At 35.2% G+C, this 22,843-nt stretch overlaps 2 protein-coding genes across 3 annotated transcripts; one reads left to right on the top strand and one right to left on the bottom strand.

Moving 5' to 3' along the window:
• The first annotated feature begins 5,851 nt into the window (after nucleotides 1-5,851).
• On the top strand, nucleotides 5,852-19,198 carry LOC127087425 (MMS19 nucleotide excision repair protein homolog). 2 transcript variants are annotated; one of them, XM_051028316.1, is made up of 20 exons: nucleotides 5,852-6,057; nucleotides 6,136-6,198; nucleotides 6,329-6,383; nucleotides 7,261-7,358; nucleotides 7,947-8,105; nucleotides 8,389-8,448; nucleotides 9,252-9,440; nucleotides 9,703-9,756; nucleotides 11,474-11,560; nucleotides 11,690-12,383; nucleotides 15,208-15,587; nucleotides 15,759-15,832; nucleotides 16,021-16,126; nucleotides 16,267-17,132; nucleotides 17,346-17,421; nucleotides 17,512-17,623; nucleotides 18,050-18,126; nucleotides 18,419-18,499; nucleotides 18,676-18,755; nucleotides 18,856-19,198. In XM_051028316.1, the coding sequence occupies exons 1-20, from the start codon at nucleotides 5,986-5,988 to the stop codon at nucleotides 18,890-18,892; spliced, it is 3,420 nt and encodes a 1,139-aa protein (XP_050884273.1). In that variant the 5' UTR covers nucleotides 5,852-5,985; the 3' UTR covers nucleotides 18,893-19,198. The 2 variants fall into 2 exon arrangements, with proteins under 2 accessions (XP_050884273.1, XP_050884276.1); XM_051028319.1 differs by lacking the exons at nucleotides 5,852-6,057; nucleotides 6,136-6,198 and having other exon boundaries at nucleotides 7,951-8,105.
• Nucleotides 19,199-21,004: 1,806 nt separating this feature from the next.
• LOC127083623 (histidine-containing phosphotransfer protein 4) lies at nucleotides 21,005-22,125 on the bottom strand. The gene is made up of 5 exons (XM_051023942.1): nucleotides 21,976-22,125; nucleotides 21,760-21,890; nucleotides 21,608-21,676; nucleotides 21,460-21,531; nucleotides 21,005-21,368 (listed from the first exon to the last, which is right to left on the bottom strand). Exons 1-5 carry the CDS (start codon nucleotides 22,033-22,035, stop codon nucleotides 21,248-21,250), a joined length of 453 nt encoding a protein of 150 aa, XP_050879899.1. The 5' UTR covers nucleotides 22,036-22,125; the 3' UTR covers nucleotides 21,005-21,247.
• Nucleotides 22,126-22,843: the final 718 nt, after the last annotated feature.

Raw genomic sequence — 22,843 nt, forward strand, 5'->3', positions numbered from 1 at the left:
ACTGATTCCCCCAAATATGTGGTTGAAGCAACCAGGCTGAGATCGGGCAGAAATTCAGAACTGTAGAATAACAACTGTGACTTGACAGGAACTCTGAGAAAACTGACAATCTCCTTCAAAGTAGGGACCAAGATATAATCCGAGAATGTGAAACACCTTAATGGAGGATCGTAGAACTACAGTAGTGTGAATAGAGCATCATGTTGATCCTTGGAAAGAATCGTGACGAAACTTAGAATCAAACCGTAATCCTTTCGGAATCCTTCTAGAGAATCAGGATCCATTAACTTCATTAACTGTTGAATGGGCTCTAGACAGACCACCAGAAACTTGTAGGCGACATGTCTCTTTCTGTCAATATCCATCTTAAGAGAGCCAGAAAAACCCCGACCGGAATCAAGAAGAAGATGTAAGCCCCCTAGAAATGGATAAACATGTGTTAAATGATATGAATGCAGAATGATGTGATGCAATGATGTGAATGCAATGCAGTGGCATGGCAATCAAGATTGTTGTATCTGCTTGAACATCTGTCGGGTTGCACTGTCTGAAGAGAAAAACCACTGAAGAATATAATATAAGATCAGATCTCTGCTCCAGAAAACCGGGTTGGTCGGAGGTTAAGGTTTCCTGAATTTAGCCCGCCCCTCACTGGTAGGTTCTAAGAACAGAAGTTCGTCAGCTTCAGCCCTTCAATCGCGAATAATACGTTTACCACTGAAGGTTTGGTATTATTACGGGACAAAAGACCTCTATTGACTCCCCTCAACAGGACATCCTAATAGCAAGTTCCCAGTCTCGGGATCCTCGGATTGAGCAGCGAGAATGCGCCCACCAGAGCTAACATAATCACGTCTCGGAGGAGAGACCTCGACTGAGTTCTCGGGAAATGGTCACCAGAGTCGACGATTTCTAGAGGAACATCCTGCCGTTACGGAACACCCGTAAGACATAATATATCCAAAAGAAACCTCGTCTGGGTGTGGTTCTTCACGAACGACTTAACGTAACAACACGCCACGCAAGCCTCATGATTATCCACTCTAAAACCTGTGTGTACACTCAAGCCTGGGTAATGGGCTTATCTCTCATAGAACACCCCATCCCAACAAACAAACAAACAGATCCAACAGATACAACAGATGCATGCAAGCAGGTAAGCAAGAGGTCAACTTCTTAGTGTCCCCAACAGAGTCGCCAGCTGTCGCAACCTGAAAAATACAGTGTGCGGAAAAACAACCGGCGAAAGAAAATGACAGAAGAGTCGCCACCGTGCGTTATTTATCCCAAAGGAGGGAAAGGAATCGCTCGAAGTAAACCTGAAAAAGGAAAGGACAAGACGGGGTTTCGCAACCAAATCTTGGGTTCGGGAGTCGGTTATGCGAAGGGAAGGTATTAGCACCCCTACGCATCCGTAGTACTCTACGTGATCCACTTTTGTAGTTCTTGTCTAAAGGGGTGTGAGTTTATCTTGTGCTGTTTACCAAAAAAAAGGTTAAATGAAAATGACTCGCGCGGATGTCGCATCCACTGCATACGTATCTCATTTGAATATGAGAATCAGAGTCTTCGTAGCTCGGCTGACCTATGGGTTGGGGGGATGTGTGCTCGCTAAGACATCGCGTCTTATGCCTACGTATCTCATCTGGAATGAGAATCAGAGCAAGCCGTAGTTCGGCTAACTACGGGGTTATGGAGTGGGTTTTGGACGAACGACGTTACTACGCAATCTACCGGATGCTCGACCTTTGGAGACTTACCCACCTGTAGTAGAAGGAGTAAACGTGTGTTTAGGAGAAGAAAAATCAATGAAGGGTTAGGATTTGGTGAACTCATGCAAAAAGGCAGTCCTTGACGAAGGAACCTGTAAAAAACACACAAAAACATTGCCTCCTATCGAGGTCTTCCAGCTAGGAAAGCAGTAAAATGCGGGAAAAATGTAAAAGTACCACGCGGATAAAGATCCGAAGTAATAGCAGTTAGAGGAATGGGAAACCCAGGGATCCTTCCAAGCTAAACACCATCAAAGAAAGTGAGTCAGTACAGGTAATCGGAATGAAACCTCCAGGGGGTATCCCACAAATAAAGTGGAAAACCACGCAAGTTGTCCCTGCAAAAGTCATGTGAGCCCTCACAAAAACTCAACAAACAGGTTAGAGACAAAAAAATAGGGTAATCAAGGGTTGCCCCCAAATCAAAATGTAACCACATGAATCATGCCATTAAAATTCACAAAAAAGACATGCATCAAAAGGGTATCAAATTCACCCATAATACCTCATACATTTAGAGAATTCAAATTAAAGGCATAAAGATGATGGATATAGGGCAAACCTAATTGGAGAGCTTGATTGAAATTGAGTTGCACCCGTGAGGTTTACAAAACAATCTTTAGGGTTTATGTGAGGCAGAGGTGATTCTGTGCAGTTGAGTTCCCTTCAGGGTTTGGAGGTTGCTCTGAACTCTGTTAGCTCTTCTCTCACTATCTTTTTCCTCAGGGTAATAGGAATAGAATCCATCTTTGTTTCACTGAAACTCTAGTATTTATAGCCTAATATTGGTAGCTTAGTGGACTTTTGAGAGAGGTCAAAGTCTGAGATTTTTTATTTATTTATTATTATTTTTATTTATTCTTTTTTTTTATTTTTAAATAAAGTTTCTTGGATCTAATTCTGGTTGACATGATGAAATGCAATGTATCTAATGTTAAATGACCTAAAAATGAATGCATGCATGAGGTGTAAAACGTATGCTTCCAGGAAAAATGAAGGGTAAATTTTGGGGTATTACAATCACGTATCAAAATCCAATTTTTTTCGAGAATAATCAATGCAAATTTTGTCCGCTAAAGGTACGGGACGATGATGATGTTTAATATATATTTGTTAGTCACGAACATTCTGGTTATAACTCTATTGAGTTATATATTACTCTTCAACCAAGTATACCATTTCAGTAATATCAGATAACTAATCAAGTTGAATCTGATGAATTTGATTCAGACAACTCAGAAGAAGCCGATGCAGAAGTAGAAGTCAATGTCGTTGATGAAGAAGAAGAAGAGACCGAGACACAGATCAATCATATGTTGAACAACAACATTGAAGATGACGATCATCCAACGCCATTACCTCCAAGTCATGTATATAATCCGCCTTAACATATGACAAACATGAATCTGCATGACGATGAAACATCCAACCGTGTTTTTTATAACCCGTATCCACGATAAGAGGGTGAGTTAAAAGTGGGAGACATGTTCCGCACTAAAGAAGAATGTGTGCGAGCTATCAAAAAATTTCACATGAACAACTCTGTTGATTTCACCGTGAAACACACTGATTCGAGAAGGTATGTCATCGAATGTCGTAATATACTTTGCAAGTTTCGGTTGTCCGTGCCTCACAAAAAGAGAAGCGACTCTTAGGAGATAACTTCTATAGACCCACCTCACAGTTTCATTGCAACTAATGTTGAACAAGATCACCGTAAATTAAGTGTTGCATTGATATGTCAAGACATTTTGCCGTTTGTTAACAAAGACCCATCAGTGAGGGTAAGTATAATAATATCTCATATCGTCACAAGATATAATTATACTCCATCTTACAAAAAAGCATGGATTGTGAGGACAAAGGTTGTTGAACAGGTATTCGACAACTGGGAGGATTCATACAAAGAATTGCCACGGTTTTTATGGTCCCTAAAAACATACGTACCAGGAACTGTTGTAATTATGGAGACATTGCCAGCATTTATGCCAGACGGAACCTATGTTGCTGGAAATAGAATCTTTCATCGCCTCTTTTGGGCATTTGAACCGTGCATCAAAGGTTTTGCATTATGCAAACCTATTATTCAAATTGATGGAACATGGTTATACGACAAATACAAGGGGTACTTTGCTTATGGATGTTGCATAAGACGACAACAATAATGTCTTTCCCATTACCTTTGCTTTGGTTGAAGGTGAAACCGTTGGTGGTTGGGGTTTCTTCCTTCGACATCTCAGAACACATGTCGCTCCACAAACCAATCTCTGTTTGATTTCAGATAGACATGCTTCCATTGAGTGTGCTTTGAATAAACATGATAACGGATGACATGATCCTCCTTCTACCCATGTCTATTGCATTAGACATATCGCACAAAACTTCATGCGTGCAATCAAATATAAGAACCTTCACAAAAAATGGTGAATGCAGGGTATGCTCTAACTCAATCGTTATTTCAACATTACCGTGATGGAATTAGATTATCTAATGCAGATGCAGGAAGATGGTGGATAACATACCAATATAGCAGTGGACAATGGCATTTGACAGAGACTGTCGATGGGGCCACCTGACAACAAACCTTGTGGAATGCATGAACGACGTATTCAAAGGCATTAGAAATCTACCAATAACCGCTTTGGTCAGAACAACCTATTTTAGGTTGGCTTCTACCTTCGCAACCAGATGTGAAAAATGGAGTGCAGTGTTAATGTCGGGTCAAATATTCAGTGAATGTTGTATGAAAGTGATGAAAGAGGAAAGTATCAAAGCTAACACACACGCGGTTACAGTCTTTGACTGTCATATGCAAAATTTCAGTGTACATAAAACAATGGACCATAATAAGGGGATCCCAAATTTATCCTATACTGTCAAACTAAACAGAAGTTGGTGCGATTGTGGAAAGTTCCAGGCCTTCCGTATTCCTTGCTCTCATGTCATTGCGACATGCACACATACTCGACGGGACGCTTACAACCATCCATCTGATATTTACAAGACCATTACCATCATGAATGTGTATAACAAAAGCTTCTCAGTGCTACCAATGGAGGAATACTGGCCTCCATATGAAGGTGACATAGTTTGACACAACGATGAGATGCGAAGAAAGAAAAAAGGACGGCCAAACAGCACGCGTATTAGAACAGAAATGGATACGACTGATAAAATGATAAGATTATGTAGTATATATCGTCAACCAGGACACAATAAGAACAAATGTCCCAATCTAGGAGCAACATCTGCATCATAATCTTTTTATAACCTTGGATTTTTGTAATCTTGGATTTTTATATATCATTATCTTTTTGTTATAACAAAGTTAACAACAAACATCACTACAACATAAGCCAACTTAAAATAAAACATCTCTAACTGATTACAACAATCAAACTGATGTCATCTCGTCCAAACATCATTTCCCTAACATCCTTATCAATTTTGACTCGTATCCAACCAAATATACTATCGAGTCTCTCAATACTTCTAAATTTGTCCTCTTTTGATATTTTTCCATCTAACCAACGAACCGGTTCCCTATTCAGTTGATCGAAACTACAGATATTCCAGAAGAGCATTAACATCGGAGGCTTGTCTCTCGAATAAATCACTTTTCCATAGCGACGACGAACACTAAACATGTTTGCAATATGACAAAATGAGATGTGGAAAAATGACTCACACAACCTCTATTTATAAAAAAAAACTGCACGTTACACTGAGGTGCCAAACCAATTGGCGTCTCCTCTTCCGACTTACACATGGGCGCCAATTGAATTGGTAGTACCATGTGCTGTAGCCAATCCAATTGGCGCCTCCACTTAAAGTTTAAAGATAGACGTCAATTGGTCTGACGTCTATGCCTTACGTATTATATTTTTTTTGAAACTTGAGTAGTTTAAGATTTTTTTTGTAAACGGGATTATTTTAGGATTAATTTTGAAAAATAGAGGTATTTGAGTAAAAATTTCGGATATAAGAGTAAGTTCGAGGTAAATTGGTCAACAAAACATGGGTAGATACTTTTTCTTTTATATTACTTTCCTCGCATTTTCTCTCTTTCTACTTTATTTCCCTTCACTTCGTTTCTATCCAAACACACACAGTACACTGCAGTTACGAATATCCTTAAACCCTAAAATACTCAACTCTCAATTCCCCAAAACTGTGAATTCTAAAACCTTCAATTCTCTTTCAATCATCATCAATGGCGGAAACCAATCAATTAGCTCGTCACATTGAGTCCTACGTTGCCTCTTCTTCCATTCCAACTCACCAGGTTCACTCCCACTCCCCGTTCGTCCATGAATACTTCAATTTAAACTGTTTCTCTGCTAATAATGCCTGTTCCCTGCAGGTTGCAAGCTTGGACTCAATTGGATTATTGATAAAGACCAATGCTTTAACTCTAGAAGCACTTGTATGTGTTTAAAATTTCTGAACAGAAAAACAAAAACAAAAATTGATTTATCCCTTTTTTTCATTCATGCTTGCTTAATTTATGTTTTTATTTATTGGCTTGATTTGTTTTTCCTGTTTGTAAACTTTAGGTTATAGGGTTGGATATGTATTTGACTTCAACAGATGCAGTTATTCGTTCAAGAGGTACCTTTTGTTTATTTTGCGAACTTTTATTGTATATAACAATCTCTGTCTGGTCATGAATGAGGTAGCAAAACAAAAGTTGTTGTGAATGATCTACATCTATGTAGGTGGTTATTTTATTCGAACTCATCACACAACCGAAGTAGCATTCGATTGAATTCACTTTAGCTTGATTTTTATACTAAAGTTTTGTACAAGTTAACAATTTATATGTACTTGTGTAAATGTCTGTACTATCTAACAAAGTAGTCAATCCCGGATAGCGGTGCGGAGCGGCTGACCCCAAAAATGAGATAGCGGGACAGTGTGTAGTGTGATGGCCTCTATTTGATCATCTTTTAGACAAATCACATGAATAATAATTATAAACATATGAAGTGCCAAGCGAAGAACGCAGTGCAAAGAGAGGTGAGGGAGGAACTTGTGGTATTTTCTTTGGAACGAGTGAAGTGCACAAACGTCCCTGAAGGAAGGTTAGGGTTGAATTTCGACTCAAATTTTGATTGAAAAACTCAAAATTACCCTTAAAACATTTTACATTTAAGGGGTAATTTTGATTTTTCAGAGGGGAAAAGGATAGCGGGACAGAAACCGCTCCGGGGCGGGAACCACTCAGACCTTGCTACCAGGTATTTACCCGCTATAGTGTTCTGCCCCGCTAAGGCTCTTCCGATAGCGGCCGGCCTCCGCTCCGCTATAGCGGGATGATGCCGCTATTGACGACTCTGCTATCTAATATCTATATGGGCATAGAGATAGCATACGAATACCATTCACATGTGTGTTTGTGTGTGCATGGATGTAAGAATTTAGTAGTATATATTTTGCTTTGGATTATGCTCTTATTAGTGATTGGCTTCGTGAAAATATTCTTCAGGAATTCTTCTTCTGGCAGAGGTGCTTACTCGTATTCACTCAAAATATCTTAATAGTGAAACCATACACAGCTTGGTTGGGTTCTTCAAGGAAAGAATGGTTAGTATAAATATTTATTTTGCTATATACGGCTTAGTTTTCTAAGTTCTTGTTTGGAGAATTTTTTTTAAATTTTTTTTTGTTCTTGTTAGTTTCTGTCGATGGTTTTATTATTCCCTGTGTTTTTTCTCGCAATTCCTTTTCCATCTACTTCCATATTCCATATCACAGAGATTGATATTTGGCTGGATTGGATTGATATTTGAAATTGAGTTGAATCCATTCTGGATCCTTTTTTCGTGTTGTAATTACTATGACCCTTCCATACACATACCATACTGAGTCTGTGTATTGCGAGACTCAATCCTTAATCTAGTCCATTTATAATTTATTATTATTTTGAAAAAATTTACTGAACCTCTGCTGCATTAAATTAAGTCTGGTAGCTTTCTTAATTGTCTGATGTTTTGATATTTATGAAATTCTTGTGCTTGAACCTTGAGCATTGCTGATTAAACTGGATTACGGATGGCTGTTCATTTTGAATTCATGAAGTGTTGTGATTGATGATCTATAACCTATTTAATGATGTATAATTTTTCCATGATACTTTCTAAGAACAAACTATATAATATTATTTATAATCAGGCAGATTGGCAAGCAGTACGAGGTGCACTTGTGGGTTGCTTGGCACTGATAAGGAGGAAAAGTGTTGTGGGTATGGTAATTGGTAGTGATGCCAAAGCTATTGCCCAATCTTTTTTACTACACTTGCAAGTTCAATCTTTAGGACAGTATGACAGGAAGGTAAATTATTTAAGTTGCAAAAAGGCAAATAAATTTGATTCTGCTTCTGTAAATTAGAAAATACATTGAGGAAAAGACCTCTCATTCAAATAACAATGAACATTTGAAGTTATTATACATTGGTTAAATTTTCTTAACTAATCAGTCTCAAAGTTGATTGGTCCTAATTGGTAAACATTAGCATGCAGTTATTATGCAATTATACCCCCCCTTTTTTTTAAACTTCATGTAAGCTATATTCACCAAACATCTGACCTTTAATTTCTCTGTTTTAATACTGCAGCTATGCTTTGAACTAATTGTTAGCCTGCTAGAACATCATGCCGACGCGGTTGCTTCATTGGTAGTCCTCTTGCTTCCCTAAACTTCTAATGAATAAAGCCAAAAAGGAAATATATTGTGACTACGAAAAATGTATCTTCAGATCTGTTATGTTTTAACATACAAGTGCCATTCCCTTTTCCCTTCTGCTTCCACTTGTATATACAACTTATAATCAACCAGTTTCTCAGTATGGCTTTAATTGAAGAGAGCATAGTTATGATTATGAAGCAAACTGCAAATATAAGTCGGACTGGTCGTAGTACAGCCTATTCATTAGTGCTGCGGCATCTCATGTTTTGTCACCATGAATTTAATTGTTACATACCATGTATATTGTCCATGTTGAGTAGAATATCTTATCCTCTTCTTCAACTATACTGTCCTTTTCTTCTCATGATTGTTTAAAACAGACTATTTCTACTTATTCCCTAATGCTTTATCACAGTCCCATTTCATTATACAATCACTATTTTTCAGGGAGAAAAAAAATCAACTGATATGTTTTAAATATGTGAATTCTAGAAATGCTAAACCATTTTCGTGAATGATTTGAATATAAAAGTGTAACTTTCCATTTTTGCATAGAATGTTGGATTTACTCAATCTAATGTTTTTTTAATATACACAAATATTGTTATGAATATGACATAGTGAAGTATAAGAGCAGAGGTTAAGTTATCCAACTAAAAAGAACGAAAATATAATGGTCAACGTACAACTTACACTCTATAATGGAGCCTGTTTGTACTCATAATTGTTCTTTATTTTAAGTTTTCTGCTTATGGCTCTCTTATAACACATTTGTTCTTGACTCTCTTGTAGGAGGAGGACCTTGTTTATGGAATTTGTGAAGCCATAGATACAGAAAAGGATCCAGAATGTTTAATGCTTGCTTTTCATATTGTCGAGTTTTTGGCACATATATATCCCGATCCATCTGGTCTACTAGCAAGCTTTGCTAAAGATATTTTTGATATTTTAGAACCTTACTTTCCCATTCACTTTACACATGTAAGCTTAACTTTTCACATATACTTCTCAATTCAACATCTTCCATTTATGCACTCTGATTGCTATACATCACTTGGTCAATGACCATATAGGAGCCACACACTAGCAATTTGGTTTGTATGAATGCATCTACCTGTTTTTCACCTATGTGGATATGTCATTATATATTGAGTACCAATGTTGGAAGACTGAAAGATGTGAAGTTTTTCCCAAAATATCTATTCTCACTGCTATTTATTTGCAATCTTTGTTTCTTTACCAGCCAAGCGGTGGGGAAACTCATGTGCAAAGAGATGACCTGTCAAGAACTCTGATGGTACGTGCAACTTTTGTCCAGACTTTGCGGTGCTTACAGTCATTGTACTTTCTTATAATTAGTCATTCAGTCATTAATGAGAACCTCTGAAATTTTAAACCATGTTATTCAGTTTTCATTTTGACTAATTTCTGAATATGAAATTGAAGGTTAGAGCAGAACATTTTTATGATTTTCTTTGCTCTTCCTTACTTTTTTTAACACAAATAGTGTCGGCTAAAATTGCTGGGATTCAAGTTGAATGCTTTTTTTTTAAAGATATTGGCAAAATTAGGCTTGCAGTCCTTTAAGTTTAACTTTTTTTTCTTCCAGATTGGTCCTTTGTAGAAAGTACTCTAATTTCAGAGCATGTTTATTCCAAAGAAAAAGTGCTCTTTTATAGGAGAGAGTACATACACTCCACAAATTAAGGAGTAACTTAAGGGATTAAAATAAAATACAATAAATATAAAATCAAATAGCATTGAGGCTAATAATGATTAAATAATTCTTCCTCCTTTAAGTTTTATTTTCCGAGTTGGTCCTTTATGTTACATGTTGTTTGCACCATCAACCTTGAAGTTATGCTCCTATTGCATTGTTGACCTTTATGTTACATTTGTGACCGTGCGAACCACAACTTGTGTTCCACAACTAGAGATGAACTATGTTCAGGTGTCCATTCGTCACCGGCTCACACTGGAGTTAAATGACTCACTCCTCTGGGTACGAACCTTTGATTTGCTGCAAAAAAATTAGGCACTCTGGTTCTAAGGTTTTTAGAATTGGGAATTTAGATTTAACAATGAAGAAGTGAAGGGATAAAGGAAATTGACAAACATGATATGTCTATGTGAATATTAAAATGTCACTCGTGCTTATTTTTAACGGAACTTGTTAAGAAGACCGGTAATGCAGACATAATGCAACATTAAAGACCAGTTTGGGAAAAGGATCAAACTTAAAAGGCCGCTGGGGTAGTTTTGCATAAGAGTTTTGATTAATTACCAAAATCCATATATAGTTATGTTGCTTTCTTGAGAATAGAACTTGATCTTTGTTCCTGCTTTCTCATTTGAAATGCTTTTCCATGATGGAACTTCAATGCCGGGATTCCATTTTCTTTGTTTTTGTGGAAGATAGGCGGAGAGAACTGAGCAATACCGAGTAGCATGCAAATGCTCTCTTCATTATCTGGAAATGTCCAGTACCATTGATAAGCCAAGCTTTTCTACCTAGGTTTTTGTATGTAGAAGTTATGTATAGTGTAAGTTAGAAGCTGCTACACTGGTTTCATATGGTGTGGTAGCGAGTACTCTGGGATTTTCAAATATCAGTAGCCATGGGTGTTTCTTTGATTTAAAGGTTCATTGATTTAGAAGCGACTGTACAATCAATAGATATTTATTAGATCGATGTGGTTGTCTTGAGAAAATTTGTTGCTTATTGTTGTCCTTTTTCGGCTGATTCATGGTCCTCCTATCCTATTTCCTTTACCTGAAAAAGGAAGCAAAATGCAAATATACATTCATGTGTGTTGTATGTACATGTGTGCATGGGATTCACGTCATGCAACACAGGCTTACTATCATCAGTAAATGGAAGAGCATATTCGATATATCTCAAATGCAATTGAAATCTGACACATTATTATATATTTTGCATATAAAAAATTGAGTATATGTTTTTCTAGTTGTGTTTTATTTCGCAATGAGCAAATTATTTTAATTTTCTGCAGCATGCATTCTCTTCTACACCAGTTTTTGAACCATTTGTTATTCCTCTGTTTCTTGAGAAACTTTCTTCTTCACTACATTCAGCAAAGGTTAGTGTTTTTATACTATAATTATACATTTCATTCTAAATATTTGCATAATAACCATCATGCTTTTTTTTATATAAAAAACCAATATCATTTTATAGTTTCTTATGTGTTGATTTTCTATACATTCAGATTGATTCCTTACAATATCTTAGAGCTTGCTCCGTCAAGTATGGATCTGAGAGAATTGCAAAATATGCTAAGGCTATTTGGTCTTCATTAAAAGACACCATAAATACTTACTTGGGTGAGCCAGATTTGTCTTTTAGTCTAGCACCCATAGATGGTATTGACTTTCCAAAGAATGAAGTTGTAATTGAAGCTCTGTCCCTCCTTCAAGAGCTTATTGTGCAAAATAGCAGTCAGTTAATTAGCTTGATAATTGATGACGAGGATGTCAATTTTATTATCAATAACATTTCCTCTTATGAGAATTACAACACTATTTCTGTACAAGAAAAGAAGAAATTACATGCTATTGGTCGCATTCTCTATCTTACTGCCAAGACTTCCATTCCTTCCTGCAATGCCGTGTTTCAAAGTCTTCTCTCAAGAATGATGGATAATTTGGGATTTTCTGCTAGTAACACCGATGGCTTGCAAAATGGTGGTAATTTTGCCTCACAAAGTGTTAACTTCGGATTCCTCTATCTTTGTATAGAACTACTTGCAGGATGCAGGGAATTAGTTACTTTGTCTGAGGAAAAACATGGGACATATTGCACCATACTTCATAGTTTCTCAGCAGTTCTATTTAATGCCTTTGGTTCAGTCTTAGCAGTAAGTGATGACAGATGTCCCCCTGATCTTGATATATACATTGGAGGTGATTGCTCTTTTATTTATTTAGTTTAACATTTTCATCTACATACACCGTCTTTGTTTCTTTTTGAGAATTTTAATTGTATTTTGTTAAGTGGCACTCCTCTTAAATAATGTGTTGGAATTTCCGCCTTAATTGCGGTCTGCCCCTAGTCGCCTTAATTGCGGCATTTGGCTTGCTTTCATTGCAGCCTCCAACACCTTCATTGTGTTGGGTTTGAAGGGGTGGATTTAGTCCCACATTGCTTAGAGATATGACCTGTGTTGAGTTTATAAGTGAGTGCAATCCTCACCCTACATGCCGGTTTTGTAGGGATGAGTTAGACCTGACCCCAATTCTGGGATAATGGTATCATGCACTCGTGACGTAATATTAATTTTGATAAGAAGATGAATTTTTTTTTGTAAGAATGGAGACCGTCTGATAGAGTAATGTGAAAAATGAAACAGCAGGGCAAAGTGGCTAAAAAATGCAGCAAAGGTTTCCAATCTACTTATCATTAATAGAAATATCCTTGAAACTACTTAGAGATGAATACCAAAGAGAAACCTAATCACAATTTTTTTACCATGGCAAATCTAAGAACAAGAGAACTTTGAGGAAAGGGTCTTTCCTCTTTTGTATGATAAGCTGAACAATTTTAAAGGTTGCGAGTGAAGACCTTATTACTGTCAAAAAGTTTAAAATGCCATTCATAAGAAAATACTCCAAGGTGAAAACTCTGTCAGTGTTCCCCAAGATTCACTAACTGGCCATTCCAACAAAAACTAGCTACACCTTACATTGCAAACATAAGCGGGCTTTTGTTTTTGTCTTTCTGAGCTAGAACACAACACCGAGCAAAAAAAAGGTGATCTTGGATTGGATCTGCATTGTTTTTTTTGGATTTAGAAATCTCTACAAAAGAGTTGATCATAGACAGACTTTTGGATTGTCAAGAAGATTCTGATATAATGAGTCATGTATTGGAAAAGGGAGACAACACAAAAACACCAAAAGAATCCTAGGGTCTATTTGGTTATATAAAACATTTTCTATTTTCATTTATTGTTTCACTTTTCATTACTAAACTGCCACCTTTTTTTCACTCTATTTCTTGTTTTAAAATGATTTGTGCATGAAATGGTGAATACAAGGTGACAATTTTGCAACTAAAAATTAAAGCATGAAATGCAAAAGGAAAATGTTTTCTCAAATCAATCAGGCCCAAGGTTTTTTTTTTTCCGTATAATTCATTTTTCTCAAATCAACCTGGCAAATATTTCTGGTGTGTGACAGAGATTTCTTGTCACTAAACCTAGTTTTTTTTCTTTATATTTTATACTAGATTCCAGATCTGTCATACATATAGATATGCCATTATTCCTTTGGCTGAAGAGAACAGCATGTAGCATTTTAACATGTCAGGTGCAGATTTCACTTGTTTCCGTCCAAAGCAGCCCCATCTGCTGAAGTGCCCCTTCCTATTTATTATTTATCATGCCCTGACCATATTAATTATTGCCTTTTTTCTGTTTGATGTAATTCTGAATTGCTGTATGCTGTTGACATACTGCAGTCAGAATAAATAAGTTGCAATTAGGCTGTATGAAGAATTCTTCAGAGATCTGATTAATTTTTGTACCAATTTCTCACTCTTTGGTTTAGGGGTATCTATTCATTGATGGTTCCCGATGAACTTCCAAATTAGAGTATCTTGTTACATTTCTGTAGTCGCTATTTTTTTAAGGATACCAGAGTTATTAATAGTGACCGCTCCAGGTGCTATCCCGGGATTCTCTCCCGGTGTGGCAACCCTTCGCTACGGAGGAGCGGCACGCATCCAAGTTTTGGATAGCGGTCGGGGAAGCGGGGGTAGTAGGTTGTGGGAGCGGAGCGCTTCCTGGCCCGAAGCGGTTTTCTGCTTTTAGGATTTTTTTGGAGTGCGAAAAGACCTTTTTACCCTTAATAAATTTTAAAATTGGAAAATTTATTATAGTCCTTCGTGTTTTCTCCTCTCTCATTAGGGTTTTCACCTTTCTCCATCACGTTTCTTCTGTTCACTGCATCTTGCCTTTTTCGCTCGCTGCTTGTCTTGTCCTAACTCCTCCGCCTCAACTGCTTCAAGCTTCTCTCTATTCTTCTTCTTCTCTACTTCTGTTTTCTACTTTTCTATTTCGTACTCTATCCTGTTCTTCTCCATTCATTGTTTTTCTATTCGTTTTCAGGTTGTTTTTTCTTTCATATCATTGTTTTTTTCCCTTTCTTTTAAAATATATTGATTCTGGGATTAATATATGTAGATTATTCATATAATTAGTCTAAAAAGTTATTTAATCTACATATATAGGTAGATTATTCGTATAATTAGTCCATAAAGTTGTCCCGCTCTCCCATTTTTGGGGTCGGCCGTTTTGCTCCGCTATCTGGAATTAGTAACTCTGAAGGATACTACCGGTATGTTTGATGCATGTTTGATGCACACAGAGACACATGCTATGGTGAATCACAACGGACATTTTGATTTTTGCCATGTATATTGCTTGGTGGTCAATGCACAATACACAAACAAAATAATGTGAAAGTTTTTGCAATAACCTTTGGAGGGAGGGAGGAGAGATAAATAAAAGTCTCTATGGTTTGTTGATAAAATTTAGAGTTTGTCCTGTACTTCATTATAGGATTGTTTTGTCTTCTGATTTTTAACATCAAACCTGGAACAATTTTTCTATCCTGTCCAGTCTCTCATTTGTAAATAAATCATCATATCTGTTTGATTCAATGCCTTGCTACTTTATTATATCTTCACATTGCTGATTTCTTTTTTTCTTTTGATGCTGATATACAGTGAAGGGTTTGCTGATTCTGGCAATGTTTCATCTAGATGTTTTCCCAATACCAAAATCAACATTTGAGAATATTTTGAAGAAATTCATGTCAATTATCATAGAGGATTTTGACAAAACAGTACTATGGAATGCCACATTGAAAGCATTATTTCATATTGGCTCGTTTGTTCAAAACTTCAGTGAGTCTGAAAAAGCTATGAGCTACAGGAGTTTTGTTGTAGACAAAATTATGGAACTACTATCGCTTGATGATATTGCTCTACCTTTTTCACTCAAAGTAGAAGCATTATCTGATATAGGCATGACTGGCATGAAAAATATGCTTACAATTCTTCAAGGGCTGGAAGGAGCTATATTTGCCAATCTATCTGAGGTCTATGTATGTATTCAATAACCTATTTGCTGTGTTCAAGGCTTCATGTAATATGTCATCTCACTTATAGGAAGTTCTTGCGCTTATTTTGTCACTGCCTGCTTTTTTTCTTTATTATAATATTGCGTCTCTACTTATTTGGATATTATTGTAACTTTCTGGTATTTGATCATCTAGGTCCATAAAAGTTTACAGTCTATTGAAACTGCTGTTCAGCTTTTGGAGTGCTATTCTTGCAAGCTACTTCCATGGTATTCAGCCCTTCAGGGCTTACATATTATTTTCAATTTGTTGTGACTATGAGTTTCCTTAACCATGATATAATAATAGATGACATTCTGTATTCAAAATAATGGATAGACTAATAGTGCTTTCAGTTTATCAACTGTTCACAACAAAATTTCTGATGTATTTGATATTTTGAATTGAATCTGGGCAGGATCCATGAACATGGGGGTGCAGAAAAGTTTGTAGTGCAATTTGCTGTGGAGATTTGGAGCCAAGCAGGAAATTGCATGGATTTTAGTTCTCCATTTGAGGAAAAAGTAAATCTAACTGACATTTGTGTATTAATGTTCCCTAATTATTTTGAATATAGTTAAAATCCAGTACCAATTATTATTTGAACACAATAAAATAGAGACAATTAGAGTAGTAATATTGATTTTTCCTGCCTGTACTGCAGGGTCTTCTTGATGCAATGATGACAGCGATGAAAGTTTCTGTTGGGTGTTGCTCGGTAGAGAGTCAAAATGTTATAATTCAGAAAGCTTACAGTATACTATTGTCACATACCAACTTTCAGCTTAATGATGTAGAAAGATCGCCATTAACTCTTGGAAAATATGACATTTCCCCTAGGGATGAAGGGATACTTTTATTATTTACATCAGTAATTATTGCACTTCGCGCTAAAACCCACGTTCCAAATATTAGAGGGCTTCTGCATCTTTTTATAATAACCCTCAGGGGTTTAGTTCCAGTTGCACAGGCTTTGGGTTCTATAGTCAACAAACTCATTTCAAAATCCAATGATACGGAGAAATCTGGTGAATTTACCTTGGAAGAAGCACTTGATATTATATTCAACACAAAAATACAGTTTTCTAGTACTAATATGTTCCGGAGATGTAATGGAAGTAATGGGAATGAAATGGTTCTTACTGATTTTTGCCTGGGCATGGCAAATGATAGATTGCTTCAAACCAGTGCCATTTGTGGGCTCTCATGGATTGGAAAAGGTTTGCTACTGCGCGGTCACGAAAAGATCAAAGACATCACTATGATATTTACAGAGTGCTTAGTATCAGACAGAAAGAGTTCTTTGCCTTTGATTGAAGGTTCACATGAAAATACTGAAGAGCAGAAATGGGATCCTCTGGCAAGGAAATGTGCTGCGGATGCTTTTCATGTTCTTATGAGTGATGCTGAAGTTTGTTTGAACAGAAAATTTCATGCGACAATACGGCCTCTATATAAGCAGAGGTTTTTCTCTTCCATGATGCCAATCTTTCAGCACTTGATCTCAAGATCTGATTCTTCATTGTCCAGGTAGATGTACTGCGCACTCTAAAACTCACTATTTTCCAATTGTCTTTAGTGTAATAACTAGTCTGTGTCCATTGTCTTAAGTTACCCTATACACAAACATGCAGTAGTAATAAGTTGCCAATGTGCTGTGACAGCTATTTTAACTTGGAGTTGTGCTATATATTGTCTCCTTTGCCCTCACAAATATATAAACTGCTATTTCTACAATTTCAGGTCTTTACTGTTACGAGCCTTTGCACATGTCATATCTGACACTCCACTGATTGTTATACTGAATGAAGCTAAAAAGGTTAGTTTCCGAAATTTTATCTATCAGTAATTACATATCTTGCATTTATCTTTCATCTAATGAATTTTTGTTTCCTTGTAAATTTCGCAGCTCATACCAATTCTTCTTGATTGTTTGTCTATGTTGACTGAAGATATCCAAGATAAAGATATCTTGTACGGTTTGTTGCTAGTTTTATCTGGGATGTTGACTGAGAAAAATGGTAATTACAATGGCTGTAGTATTTAAGTTATCTGATTTTCAAGGCTATGGTATATTGTAAATTTTAGGTTCTCATACTGTGATTCAATTTATTTTACCTTTACATTTTCTTTTTATGGTTTCCTTGTGGGAAAGAAACTGAGTCATAAGAAGGATCGGTTTCAATGTTAGTATGGATTTTCACAATCATTTGCCATTGCACCTGTTGCTAGATTTTTGTGCAATATTGTTATTTGCAAATACTAGTGTGTTCCTTGCCGGTACACTTGATACTTTATGTAGCTCGACTCATGTTTCCACAAAGTATTAGCATGCTAGTCATAATTGTGTTGGGATGAAGATGATGACAATCATGTAATCTTTGGCAAGTAGAAAAAAGAATGGCCTTTAAATGCTGTCTTATATAAAACTATTTTCATACATGCAGGACAAGAAGCTGTCATTGAGAATGCACATATTATCATCAGTGGTCTAATTAAGCTTGTGGACTACCCTCATAAGACGGTATCAGCAACTTCACTGCCTCTTCAACATTTTATTTTACCAGCAAGACATGCCTGACCTCCTGGTTATTTATTTCTGGTTGTAACTTAGATACGACAAAAACTCGTGTCTCAGTTAAAAGACAAGCTGCTTCAAAAGCGCTTGTGTTTCTCAAACTAATCTAATACTTGATGGTTCCGTGCTCAAGAATTCCCTCCATAACCTTTAGACCCGTCATAACATTATTGCAATCTTAATTATTTAAAGCCATCAAAATTAATAATGATGGATTTCTTCTTCTCCCCTTGTGCAGCTTGTTCGGGAGACAGCTATTCAATGTCTTGTTGCATTATCTGAGCTTCCCCATGTGCGTATATATCCGTTGAGATCACAGGTTTGTCAAGCCTTTAGTTGCATTCAATCTCTTTTTTGGTTTACTTTCTAATAAGAGATCTAAATGTCTTTGTCAAGCCTTTTGTTGCATTCATCTCTTTTTTATTTTTATTTTTTGGAAACATTTGACTTTGATGCCTATTTGTTATTCTTCATACTATTCATGTTGAAAATCAGGTTCTACGGGCAATACCAAAGTGTCTCGATGATACAAAGAGATCTGTTCGCAATGAAGCTGTCAAATGTCGGCAAGCATGGTTAGTACTTCATGTTTTTTTAGGAATCCTTACAATTCTATCTGTTGCAGTTACTGTTATATTTGCTTCTTCTACTCATATTTGCATGACCATTTGACAGGGCGGCTATTGCATCATCCCGAAGTCTTCAGTTATGAAGTTTTAAACCAGCTACCGGAAATGCATGCTTTTGAGCATTGTTTATTAGTGATTCTTTTCACCCAAAGTTTTTTGAATTAAATTTTACACTTGTTGAGTCAATTATTATTGATAGTTTCTTGTAAATATAGAGGTTGTAAGTTTTATTGGTATGTATTTGTAGCAATTAGTTGAGTCGATTTTTTTACGTGATTCACAACTATGAAATATGTTAACTGTCTGTTGAAACATTTTGTATGATTGTAGGTGGATGAATATGGGGTAAATGAGTGAAATATAGAGATAAATATGCTGCTTTGACAAAATTGTGCTAATTTAGATCAGGGTCATTAACAATACCGCCAAAGATGGCATGTGAAAACGATGCCGGAATTAAAAAAATAAATAATGAAATTGGTTAAAAATTGTTATTCTTTATTTTATCTTTGAAACAATATTATAAATGTTATCGTTAAGATTTGTCTTATACAATGACGAGTGATTAGTATACTATTTATAAGAAGATTAATATATTAAACTAATTGATTTTTATAGGTCTATTATTACACAAATTAATTTAGAGAATAAATATTTAAACAATTTGGTATAATAAACATATTCAATTCGACATGTTAATAATCTAGCATATTTCGACTATAACATGAACAGACTTTAACGACTCGTAAAGTTCTGTCAAATTGTTGAATTAAGAAACTATCATTTGGTTATACTAATGATCTAGTATTTGGTAAACCATATTATCACGTCTATTGCAATGAAAAAAAATAGTCAAAATAATAGCATAAGTGATATTGATTTAATACTCATCATACATTGACATAATAATAACAATGATAATGATAAAGAATTAATCTTTTTGATTAAGTAAAAGTTTTGAGTTAGGCTTTGGAAACTTTTTTGGTTAAGTAAAAGTTTAGGTGAGTTAGGCTTCGGGAACTTAGTAGATCATGGTAGGCCTTAAGGTTCAAAGAGTGTTTAGAGAGATACTTATATATTACACCCAAAGAATGTACTCACATTGCCAGAGAAAGTTGAACCCACGATCTTTTGGTGTATAAGTCAACTCCTTGCCAACCGAGTCAACCTTCTTTAGTCTAATAAATTAAATTTAGTTACACTCTCTAGTCCCAATTTATTCATTCAATATATGTTGTATATGATATATAATAATTATCATATACATTATTTATTCAATAAATCAATTTTTTTTTTTTGTTTATAAGTGTGGCCGGAGGCGTACAAGCTAAGTAAGATTCTAATAAAATCAGTTCCATAAATTTAGTTGCATTCATCATAATTCATATCATTTATATCTTTTAAGAGTTGCAATTATTTTTGTTTCACATTTCAAATATCAGTTACTCCTGGTGTTCTTCAAAATGAAACATAGTTTTTCATGATTGAAATCTGGTCTATTGGAATGATTAATCTGGTTTGAAAGTTAGTTCTGTTATCAAGTAGTTTCAGTATTCTCACCATATAATGGTTAGGAATCGAACCAGTCCTCCTTACCAAATCAAACGTCAATCACCACTAAAATAACTATCATTTGATAACTTTTCTTCTTTATCGTTCATTTAACATAAATTTTAGGGATGAGAACAATTGACTTAAATTACTAAAAGAAGTCGGAGATAAAAGAGTTAAGACCTATGTAAATATAATAATATTAATTAATTATTAATAATTATTTTTATAAATCAATATCCTCTATATAGAATTGGAGATATTTTTTTAAAATTTTGATATCATATCTTGTAATCAATTAATTTAAGAGGATCAATCTCACTGTTTATTAGCGGAATTCTGTTTAAAGTCAAACAAAACTCTGTATAGACTGACCCAATACAAAGATCCTTAGCATATAATAAAATTCAAACTCAAGATTTTGAGAAGAGCATATTCTCAAGACCCAAACCTCCACCATTAGACCAATTTAATTAGAGATATTAATTCCTCAAATCAGATATAAACTTTGGAGAATAATTGATTATTAAGAACGTGCTATGCTATTAGTAAAGATAAATAATAATAATTGAAAAAATAAATTAAGACCCCAAATAGCACAGTAAGCATTGCAACCGCCGCAATTTTGCAAGAAAAAGAAGAAGAAAGAGAACGGTTTTGATGACTGACAGAATAATGATGCGACGCAATTTGCTCTGTCTAGTGATAGTATAAAGTAAACTCTATAAAGCTCCATAACAGGATTCCTACAACATCACTTTTTGATTAAAAAAAAACATAAGTCCTCATATATATTATTGGTGAATGCTGAACATGTTTTGTTGTACAAAATTCAGCAATTTACATTTCCATGCCTTGAATATATTTATATTTATATAAGGTGTTGTTTACTTTGGGCGACATGCTCTCTCCAATGGTCCAGCTTGCCTAGCTAGTTGAAAGTAATTTTCAAGTTTCTTTCTCAATGCTACATATTCTTTCTTCATTTGTTGATAGCTTTTCCTACACCTTCATTAATATGTAACAACAACAATTGTTAACAATCATTTTCCATGAATAAATGGCATTGAATGTGTTTTGTTAATGAAAGTTACATTACCCTTCTGCATTTCCTGTTCTGCAATATTCTCTAATTTGACTCGATTCTGCTTTCACCTTTTTCGCCCCAATGCTGCAAATCATTATTCATTAAAATCATTGTTCAATCAACTAACATACTTTACACCTTAGCTCATCATTATATATACCTTGAGCTGCTTCCTTTAAACTGATGCATGATTGTGTCCAACTTGTTGAAATCCAATGGATTCCTCTCCCTGCCACAACCACACAAATCACAACAATTTAGATTAAAAATACTCACAACAATTAATTAATGGAATTAATATAGTAAACTTACAGTGTCTGTTCCAAGTTAGAGATAAGCCTGGATGAATCACGGTAGTAAAGAGTGACAATTTCCTCAACAAAGTTAGGATTAGCATCATCTTGCAATTCTTCAAGTTGGATAAATTGTTCATCAAGAAGTCCCTGCATATTTCATTACTTTGGTAAGATAACTAGCCATGAATAGGATGAATGAAGAATAACATTGTATATATATATATAGATGTACCTGATCAAACAGTGACTGTTTCATTGCAGCAACTTGTCTGCGGGGATTGTTTCTGTCCATGATGATATATGACTAGAAGAAGAAGAAGATGAAAGGACAACACAAGGAAAGAATAAAGGAAGAGTAGTTGGAATTGAAATATAACATGATTTTGAAATGAAAGTGTGGAATGGTTTTTATAGCACCCAAAAAGGTGTCCTGTCCTATCCTTCTAATTATGCTACGCTAATATTGTCTGTGTGTGTGAGAATCAAGTGATTGTGATTCAATCATGTAAAATTTGTCACTTTTTATGAAACTAGAAAATTAATCTTTCATGATAATCGAGATTCATCTAAGAAATTGATATTTTTTATTTTATATATTTTCATTCACATCGATCACATACATCACAGTTCTCGATCAAATAGTTAAGTTTTTTTTTAAAATATGTATCACTATATTGATACAAATATATATTTTGTTATAGAAAGGAATTTAGTGTCACATTCAATTCAAACATAACATAAAGTCCAATTCCACGAAAGTATATGATAATATATAATCAAGGGGAAAAGGTTTAATACTTTAATTAACACCATTAGCCATGAACAAAGTACTTGTACGGAACGTGGGCCATTATTTACATATAGAAAATCAATTGACATGCTAAATCTACTAACTTATGATTGCTTTCAAATCAAATTTCGTTTGGTATCTTTTAGCATCTAAGATGAAAAATGCATCAATAATTTGAGAACATTGGTTCAGAAAATATATTTTTATAACCTTTATATGAGAAAATAGAATATCTATTGTCACTTTAAAATCATTTTATCCTATACTGACAATAAATCAAAATCATCAATATATATTTATGCAAAATTAT

The sequence above is a fragment of the Lathyrus oleraceus genome, chromosome 5 (genome assembly GCF_024323335.1).
Source record: "Lathyrus oleraceus cultivar Zhongwan6 chromosome 5, CAAS_Psat_ZW6_1.0, whole genome shotgun sequence".
Classification (NCBI taxonomy): domain Eukaryota; kingdom Viridiplantae; phylum Streptophyta; class Magnoliopsida; order Fabales; family Fabaceae; genus Lathyrus; species Lathyrus oleraceus.